Source organism: Sminthopsis crassicaudata, chromosome X (genome assembly GCF_048593235.1).
Source record: "Sminthopsis crassicaudata isolate SCR6 chromosome X, ASM4859323v1, whole genome shotgun sequence".
NCBI lineage: Eukaryota > Metazoa > Chordata > Mammalia > Dasyuromorphia > Dasyuridae > Sminthopsis > Sminthopsis crassicaudata.
Genome location: NC_133623.1, coordinates 60728665 through 60738685, shown reverse-complemented (window position 1 = coordinate 60738685; position 10021 = coordinate 60728665). Strand labels below are relative to the sequence as shown.

Sequence of the window (10021 nt, the reverse complement as noted above, 5' to 3'; positions counted from 1 at the left end):
CGATAATCACAGCATCATTTAGCGCGAATTTATAGTAGTTAAATTCTAGCTCCCCCGGCCACCCAAGCTCAATTAAGGCAGAAGGGAAGCCAGATAAATCCACGCTCCCCTAAATCCTAGCTCAATATATCCCGAAGTGATTCTAGGTAAATTTAAGCTCTCCGCAATCTTACCTTATTTCATCCAGAAGCGTTCCGGGCCAATTCAGGCTCCCCCCAATCCCAGCACAATTTAGCCCGAGCAGTTCCAAATTAATCCAAGCCCCCCCTGCCACCCTAGCTCAATTTAGCCACAAGGCATACCAGGTAAATCCAAGCCTCCCCCCTCCCCCTCCCCCAGGTCAGTTTAGTAAGAACGGATACAAGCAAATGCAAGCCGTCCCAGTCCCAGTCCCCGGCCCCCTCCCCCCACCCCCCACAGTTTAGCCCAAAAGGATAGCCGGCAATCCCAGGTTCCCTATTGTTTTCCCCCCTCCCGTTTGCCTCCCTTCCTTCCTCTTCCCCCCTTCCCCCTCCCCCCAAGACGCCCCCGAAATCATCCATTTCCACTCAGATCAAACTTTGCAAATAGGAACTTTATTCTTGTAACTTCACTAGGTTTAAGTAACGGGGGCTACGCCTTCATCGGAGCTATCTGCAGGGGCGCAGGCGGCCGCCTTCCCGTGGGCCTGATGCTTCTCCAGCTTGGCAATCAGGTCCTTGGCGGGGTTGAACACCCCGTTGGTCTGCTGGTCGCAGACATAGCAGCGTTGGGAGGTGCGGAAGTGGCTCAGGGCGCAGCTCTCGCAGAAGTAATGCTTGCACTTGGTCACCACGGGATTCCGGAAGGATTGGCGACAGATGAAGCACTTGAAAGGCAGGTCGTCGTCATCGCTGCTCACCTCGTAGTTTTCTTCCTCCATGCCCCCGTAGCGACCCTCGTCTAGCTCGCGCTCGATCTGCCAGCCGTGCTTGTAGTCGGAGCGGTCGTGCAGGAACTTGCAGCTGTCTCCGAAGCCGCAGAAGCCGGTCTCCTTGTAATCTTTGCAGATATCGGGTTGATAATCCCAGCGCACCGTGGCGCGGAGATGCTCGGGCGCGCGGATGGGACCCTTTCTCACCATCCCGGACGCGGCGTTGCCCATGGAAGTGTCCTTAGGTTTTACGTATCTCTGGTAGTTGTTGATGCCTCGGTAGATTTTATCATCCTCTTTGCCGCGCAGCTCCTCTTGGATCTTCTGACTGCGTTCGAAGATCGCCTGGGCATCGCGCTCCTTGTCGGTGTCAAGCTCGTAGACGGCCGTGGCGCCCATGTCCTCCGGACCCACGGGTTTGGCGGAGCGGGTGGACTTGTAGTGGACGCTGACGGACGACGACGGCTCGCTCTCGTCGTCGCCCCCGCTGCTGGCGCCGCTGTAAGTGGTGGCCGCCTTTTTCTCACGGCCGCTGCCTCGCGTCTTCTGGATCATGGGGTTGGGGACCAGGCGCCGCTTCTCCCGCCGGACCACGACGTTCCCCTCATCGCTGCTGCTACTGCTGCTACCTTCTTTTCCCCCAGACTGCTTGTCGAAAGCGGGACGCTTCCTGCGGCCGGCTGCGCTCTTTCGACTGGATTTCTTGAAGAGGAAAGTGCACACCGGTTCAGGCGGAGGATCGGACGACAGCTCGTCGGCCATGGCTGGCGCCGACGAACTGTGAGGAGCGACTCCTCAGCCGCGGCGCCAAGTCCTCAGACGCGGCGCCGGCTCTCTCGCGATGTTACGTCCGGTCGCCACGAGGAGAAAAGTGGGCGGGAAATACGGCCGCGGATGCTGATTGGTCGCGGCAGGGGAGCCTTGCGGTGCGGGGGTTGCTGGGATCGGAAGCGACCCCGGTCACCTTAACCGCGCAACCGGCTTCTGTCTGCGGTTATCGTTCTCCGTCCGTGGCCGCGATCGTTCTGCCGCGATGTGGTTTGAAATTCTTCCGGGTCTTGCGGTCATGGCCGTTTGTCTAACGGTCCCGGGAATCAGCACCTCTCTCATCCACAAGTACACCAATGGGGGCAAGGTAGGGCTCGGCTACCCTTCCGGCAAGCCCGAGCTGGGACCCGGGGAGATCCCGAGCTAGCTCTCGCGGCCCCGGAGGGGGAGGGAAGGGAAGGGAATTGACGAGGTTCGTGCTCTCGAGCTGGAGGGGACCGAGGAGAAAACTGAGACGTAGTGAAGGGAAGGGGCTTGTTTCTGGTCACTTATAGGATCCCGAAAATTAGCTGCAAAGGACCGGGGCCTGTCTCATTTTATCCCCCTCTCCCCTTCCTTTTACGGAGGAGGACATAGAGACCTGGGAAGAGGAAATGCTATCCCAGGGCATACAGGACTTAATCTAAGCCCTCCGATTCCAAGTCCATGCACTTTCCATGAATAGCTCTCCATCTTCTTTACACGGGCGACATGCCAAAAAAAAAAAAAAAAAAAAAAAAAAAGTCTGTGCCAGGTAAAGGGGCGTGTCTTCTCTGGTTTCTACCCTGAGGGAGAAGCACTGATTTTCCCTTCCAGTAATGAAAATAGAACGTTGGGGCTACTCTTTGTTCTCTGAGCAAGTGAGAAGAATCCCTTCTTGATAGAGATGGGGGGTCAACGACCGCTGGTGGGGAAATGGATAGGTAGAGGTCTGGGCCTGGAGGCAGGAAGATCAGCTCACTTGTGGCCTCAGAAACTTATTAGCTGTGCGACCTTGGGCAAATCACTTCTGGCAGCCTCAGGTTCCTCTTTTGTAAAAGAGATAAGAATAGCCCCCATCTCCCGGAGCTGATGTGAGGAGCAAATGAGATAATATTTGAAAAAGAGCTTAGCCACTTTACCTGGCACATTGCTGGATATGAATGTTCGTCCCCTGAGAAAGGGGTTGGTGTGGAGCGATGCACATATTGTCAGACTTAGATATATTAATTTATTTTTTTTATTATAACTTTTTATTAATATGCATGGATAATTTTTTTATTTTAATTTTTATTATAACTTTTTATTGACAGAACATATGCATGGGAAATTTTTTTATTTTAATTTTTATTATAACTTTTTATTGACAGAACATATGCATGGGTAGTTTTTTTATTTTTATTTTTTATTTTAACTTTATTTTTAATTTTTTTATGATAACTTTTTATTGAGAGAACATATGCATGGGTAATTTTCTTTTTTTATTTATTTTTGTTTTAACTTTATTTTTTAATCATAACTTTTTATTGACAACATATACATGGATAATTTGGTTTTTTATTTATTTTTTATTTTAACTTTATTTTTTTATTATAACTTTTTATTGACAGAACATATGCATGGGTAGTTTTTTATTTCTTTTTTATTTTAACTTTATTTTAAATTTTTTATTATAACTTTTTATTGACAGAACATATGCATGGATAATTTTCTTTTTTATTTCTTTTTTATTTTAACTTTTTAAAAAATTATAACTTTATTGACAGAACATATGCATGGGAAATTTGTTTTTTTATTTATTTTTTTATTTTAACTTTATTTTTTTATTATAACTTTTTATTGACAGAACATATGCATGGGTAGTTTTTTTTATTTCTTTTTTATTTTAACTTTATTTTTAATTTTTTAATTATTTTTATTGACAGTACATATGCATGGGTAATTTTTTACATTATCCCTTGCACTCACTTCTGTTCCAAATTTTCCCTTCCTCTACCCCCTCCCCTAGATGGCAGGCAGTCCCATACATGTTAAATATGTTATAGTATATCCTAGATACAATATATGTGTGCAGAACCAATTTTTTTTTTAATTATTGTTGCACAGGAAGAATTGGATTCAGAAGGTAAAAATAATCTGGGAAGAAAAACAAAAATGCCAACAGTTCCCACTCATTTCCCAGTGTTCCTTCTCTGGGTGTAGCTGAGTCCATCACTGATCAATTGGATCTGAGTTGGATCTTCTCTTTTTTGAAGATATCCACTTCCATCAGAATGCATCCTCATATAGGATTGTTGAAGTGTATAATGAGGATATATGCTTTTCTCTGATTTTTCTTGGTCTCTTACAAAGGATGATTCACTGGGTAGACAAAGGTGGAACCTTCAGAGAGGAAGGTGATAGGTAAATATATATAAATGTGTAAGCATTTAAAAAAAAAAAAAACTTGTTTTTTTTAAAGAAAGAGAGATCTGAAGGGCACTAACAAAAGCAAAGGACCTCCCAAGCTGTCTATAGAAGGGAGTGGGAAAATCAAGGAAGGTACAAAGAAAGGGTTTTGTGGCAAGAAGAAATGGAGAGTTAAAGTTCAAGAGCAAAGGAGAGAATCCAGTTATTTCCCTCAAATTAGATTCATTCCATTTATTCCACAGATGTTTATTGAGCTACTGTATAGTGCTAGGTGCTGGGGATATAGAAATGAATCAGGTACCACACTTATTCTTAAAAGGGCCCACAGTCTAGTAACAATAGAGATGTCATCTAATCTCTAATGTTTGTTAAGTTAGAGGTGAAGTGGCGGGATAGAAAGGGCACTGGACTTGAATTCTGGAAGACGGGTTCAAATCTGGCCTCAAATGCCTTCTACTTGAGACTTCTCATCCCTTTAGTTTCTGTTATTGCCTCATAAAAGATAGTTGTTGGGGGGTAGAGTTGTATCTATATATGTTATCTCCCTCAGATAGAATGTGAGCTTTTCCAAAGCAGAAATTATTTTATTTGAAAATACCTATGCCTGGCACACAGTAGGTACTTTAGAAATGCTTATTGATATGTTGATTGAAGGTATAATGGAAAGAGTGTGGAAGTCTGTGGACTTGGGTTTAAATCCCATGAGCACAGCCAAGCAACTTAATCACTCAGACTCAGTTTCTTCATCTGTAAAATAAGGATAATAAAGACTAATATGTTTGTCCTATTTCACAGGGTTGCCATTAATACTGTGAAGCATTATATAATTATATTACATGTGGTCTTCAGGAAAATGGAGAGACAGAATTTTACTAGGCAAAGATGGGAGTTGATGAGGATTTATTTCTTGAAAGCAGAAGCTGTGGGTGAGGGATGGAAGAAAGCCCAGAACCTTGAGGATCCCCGATGTGAGCAAATGGAAGGATGAAGAGAAGGAAACAGGGAAGGAAGAATTAGAGAAATAACAAGAGAATCCTGAGAGCAATACCACCTAAGCCAAGGAGTGAGGGGACACAGCAGTAGCAGAACAGTATATTGTATGATGGCCAGGAAGGGTGAAAACTTCAAAACTGAATAATGTGATATCATAATGATAAAGATATGAAGGAGTTTCCTCTGCTTCCTACAGATGTGGAGGACTATGGGTATGCATAATACATATAATGTAAGACTCTTGATAGGTTGGTGAATTTTGCTGAAAAAATCCCCCACCCCCCTTTTTTTTTTTTCTTTATTATCAGTCATGGTCCTCTGAGAGGGAAAGGAATATATTGGAAAATGTGAGTACTATAAACATAAAAAGATAGATGAAGGTGGCACAGTGGATAGACCTGAAGTCAAGAAGATCTGTGTTCATATTCAGCCTCAAGCACTTACCAGCTGTATGACCCTGGGCAAACCATCAGGGTTATTTTGAGGCTCAAATAGGATAATATTTGTCAAGTGCTTAGCACAGGGCCTGGGCACAGTTAAATATTAGCTATTATTATTGTTATATCTCTATTACATATACTATTGTTAATATATCTACGTTATAAATGCTACTCTATAAAAAGGTGTTTCCCCTCCCTCTCCTCATAAAGACTAACAACTGAGGAGAAGTTCTGTGAATTAAATCATTAGATCTTTTGACTCCTAATTTTCATTCCCTCTTAATATACCCCTTATTTTTTCTTAATTTTGAAGTCTAGTAGTCTGGTTTTTCTTTCTAGGTTTCATGCTCTTCCTTCTTTTGTTTGAGCTGTGTGATAGCTTTTTTTTTTTTTCTTTTTTGCTATTATTTTTTTTTTATTAATTTTATAATTATTACATTTTTTTTTTTTAACAGTACGTATGCATGGGTAATTTTTTACACCATTATCCCTTTCACTTACTTCTATTCCAAATTTTCCCCTCCTTCCCTCCACCCCCTCCCCTAGATGGCAGGCAGTCCCATACATATTAAATATGTTATAGTATATGTGATAGTTTTTGAATGTTTTTTTTTCCACTTTCTAATTTCTCATCACTGGGCCATTTGAACTACAGTGTAATGATACCGCTCTCTTTATAGGAAAAGAGAGTTGCCCGTAATCGATACCAGTGGAGTCTATTGGAAAGGGACAGGAGGATCTCTGGATTCCATCGTTATTATGAATCTAAGGTAAAATTTGTCCTAGTGTCCACGTGTCCAAGTTGGTGGTTGGGTTCATTTTGAAAGTGTCTTACCCTGGAGGGATCTTTCCGCTGATTGAATGGTGTGAGAGACCATAGCTTGTGTTTTCAGGATCTCTAGGTAAGGTAGTTTGCAGCTTCCAGTTCTGACCAGGACACACTGGGAAATTCCTCACAACACACTAAAGGTCCAGTATCTCACCAGCCTGCCAGGTTTCAGACTGACCGTTGTCAGTAAGCACTCACAAGGGCGTGAGACTTTGGTGAAAACTAGGTTTATTATAAAAGAAATGAACATGAGTGTGGAACCTAAAGAGTTCACTATCCATACAGAAGTTTGCATTTTTAAGACAGCAGAAGAAAGGGATACCAGAAATCTCCACCTAAAGGGAGGTGGCATGAGGGGGAAACAGTGAAGTAAAGATAGGAAAAGGACCAAATCCTTCCTTAGGGGAAAGAGCAAAGTCATAGCAAAAGCCTCTTTCTTTTTATTTTTTTTTTTTTATTTTTTGTTGTTGTTGAGGCATTTGTTGCTCAGGGTCACACAGCTAGGAAGCGTTAAGTGTCCGAGGTCAGATTTGAACTCAGGTCCTCCTGACTTCAGGGCTGGCGCTCTAGCTACTACATCAACTAATTGCCCCTAAAGCCTCATTCTTTTCCCTTAGGACCTGTTAGACTCTGAAAATAGGACAGTCTGCTTCTCTGCAAGGGTCCTACCTGCACAAGCACTAGTCTAGTGCAGACTGGGCACCTCTCTTAACTCCCAAGGACACACAGGAGATGCAAACATCACGTTATGTCAACTCTTTTATTCCTGAGTCATTTAACGCCCCCTGTGTGCTCTGGGTCCAGTGTTTCTGGAAAATATAACAACTCAAAAAGACTCATTTGGGCATTTAGAAGGCAGAATTCCTCCACCTTCAGTCTAGCTTTGATAGCTTTATAAGAGCTCTAGGAACAGTGAATGAAGAATGAAACCTAAGGAAGATGTAGGCCCAAATCTGCAGGAAACTGATGGGGTTTTGGTTTTGATTTTTTTTAGTAACCTAAGCAAGCAGGGTTACCTTCTGTTTTGAGAAAGGCAGTCCAGGGTGCATTTGGAAGAATCCTGGCCTTGAATTTCAGAGAGCTAGGCTCAAAGCCCTGTTTGCACATTTAATGACTGAAATACAAGGCTTTTCTTCTCTTTGAATTTCAGTTGTCACCACAGGCAGCAGTGGCAGGAGGATGCAAATAAGCCAGTTTAGGTGAGACGATAGGAACTCCTTTTTGACATTTGACCTGTCCCAAAGTAGAATGGACTGTCCTTTCCTTGGTGGTCTTCAGACTACTTGTCCATTGTGTTATTGTGGAGATTCCTTTGGAGTATGCTTTAGGCTACGTGACTCAGGTCCCTTCCAACTCATATTTTAAAAATTCTGGACAAATCACAGACCCCTGCCATAGAGAGGAGAGACTAGGAGGAATGATGTAAATAGTAAATTGTTCTGTGAGGCTTTTTAAAAAATTTTTTATTTTATTTTTTGAAGATAGGATTTCTGCCCCCCAGTGGCTGATTTTTTTGATCACATCACTTGATTTTTTTTTTCAACATTGCCAAGCCTAAACCTGCTCATCATGACTTGGAAATAACATTTCTAATTTAACTAATTGAACAAATCTGCCAAAGGGGATAATCTGGATCCCTTTTCTCCTGGCAGAGTCATTTCAGTCTTGTCAAAAACCATGTAAGAAACTAGAGATCTAGTTTCATTTTAATCCACAACATAGAATTTCTCAATCATGGGTACTTGTTAAAGGATTGCAGTATAAACTCCAATGTGGCCACCACTTGAGGAAAAAATTCTAAAGGACACATTGTCAAACCAATTTAAAAAAAGGGGGGCAGCTAGGTGGCGCAGTGGATAGAGCACCAGCCCTGAAGTCAGGAAGACCTGAGTTCAAATGTGATCTCAGACACTTAACACTTCCTAGCTGTGTGACCCTGGGCAAGTCACTTAACCCCAGCCTCAAGGGGGGGACGGGACTTTTTTTAAAAAAGAGAAAAGGCAGTAAACAGCTAAGGGGGCTCTCAAGTCCAGATTTTCCTGGAGGCCAGCTCTCTGCTCACTGGGCTATATCCATTTGTTTCAGCACTTAGAATGTGTCCATTTGAAAGTTTCTACAGGCCCATTTGGAAACAGGATCTTTGATTGTCAAAAATATGGGTTATATTATCATGCGTAACGATATATATATATATGTTTAAATTATAACTGACTGATTTTTGCTTCATCATATATGTAAGCAGAGAGTGATAGTTGCTTTGTAGAAAGAGTTAGAAGTGAGAAATGCTGACCTGCCCTCAGAGAAAATGCGATTCACATTTCTTTCTCCTTTAAACTGTTTTTAGGGGTTGGAGAACATAAAGGACGCCTGAGGCCTACTATCTTCGTGATTGCTGAATGCTTATATAATATATTGTCTGGTACAATTAAAGACAAAAACAACTACCCAGAGAGCGTGTCTTTTTTGTTGTTGTTGTTGTTGTTGTATTCAAACCCTACACCCCTTCCTCTATTTCTCTTATATAGACATACGCTAGAACTTGAACATTGGGTCCAGGTGTGAAGCTTTAGGCAATCAAAATTAGGCTTCTAACATTAGAAGTATTTAAATGTTGCAAATCAAGATTTCTTCAGAGGGGCTAGGAAAGCCCCTGGAAAGAAATGTAATTGCTATGGTTTTCTTTTCTGAAGGAATTCTTCTGTTCTTTTTGTCAGAAAAGTAAACTGAGTCATTCAGCATTATATTTAATGGCCAGATCTATTATTAGAAATAATAATAATATTTTTATTAATTACCTCAAATACCACTTTGGAGGGCAATTGTCTCACATAGAGGTCCCTGTCAACCAAATGTCCTTTCTAGGTTACCAAAATAATAATAATAATAATAATCTGGGATTTATAGAGTCTTGTGGAAATAAATCCAGAAAGTTCAAAACATCTCTTTGGAGGGCAATTGTCTCACGTAGAGATCCCTGTCAACCAAATGTTCTGTCTAGGTGACCAAAAATATAATCTGGGATTTATATAATCTTGTGGAAATAATTCCAAAAAGTTCAAAAAATCATCTCATACTATCAGGTTTGCATTCAAGTTCCAGAGATCGAGCAGTTATCATCCAGAAAGGGAAAATAAATCAGATATTTTTAAGTTATTAAAGTCCAGCAGTCAGTACCAGATAGCTTCAGGGACTCTGGAAGTCAATAAAAAGACTGCAGGTTACAGAGATTCATCCAAGAGTTAATTACAGGGGTCAGTCCAATTGTGTCAGACCACCCAACATAGATTGTTAGTAATCAGCTTTTGTAGGTGGGTATTTAGTCTTGTCCAAGAATCAAGAGGCCTAATAAATTGTAGATTCCACAGTGAGCAGTGATTAAGGAATAGGGCTTGAATTTTGTCAGAAACTATGGCTTAAGTTTTCCATATTTCTGTGAAAGATTAGTTCCTTCCAGAAGGCAAAAGACTTTTTTTTTTTAAATTAAATATAGGGGGCAGCTAGGTGGTGCAGTGGATAGAGCACCAGCCCTAAAGTCAGAAGGATCTGAGTTCAAATCTGGTCTCAGACACTTAACACTTCCTAGCGGTGTGACCCTGGGCAAGTTACTTAACCCCAATTTCCTCACCAAAAAAAAAAAAAAAAAAAAATTAAATATAAAATTCCCTCCTGTCA

General features: G+C 41.9%; 2 protein-coding genes across 2 annotated transcripts; one reads left to right on the top strand and one right to left on the bottom strand.

Annotated features, from left to right (window-relative positions):
- Positions 1–555: 555 nt before the first annotated feature.
- On the bottom strand, positions 556–1731 carry RNF113A (ring finger protein 113A). The gene has a single exon (XM_074278613.1). The coding sequence runs from the start codon at positions 1652–1654 to the stop codon at positions 599–601; it is 1056 nt and encodes a 351-aa protein (XP_074134714.1). The 5' UTR covers positions 1655–1731; the 3' UTR covers positions 556–598.
- A 77-nt stretch (positions 1732–1808) lies between these two features.
- On the top strand, positions 1809–8799 carry NDUFA1 (NADH:ubiquinone oxidoreductase subunit A1). The gene is made up of 3 exons (XM_074278615.1): positions 1809–2027; positions 6201–6290; positions 8694–8799. Exons 1-3 carry the CDS (start codon positions 1926–1928, stop codon positions 8718–8720), a joined length of 219 nt encoding a protein of 72 aa, XP_074134716.1. The 5' UTR covers positions 1809–1925; the 3' UTR covers positions 8721–8799.
- The last annotated feature ends 1222 nt before the right edge of the window (positions 8800–10021 follow it).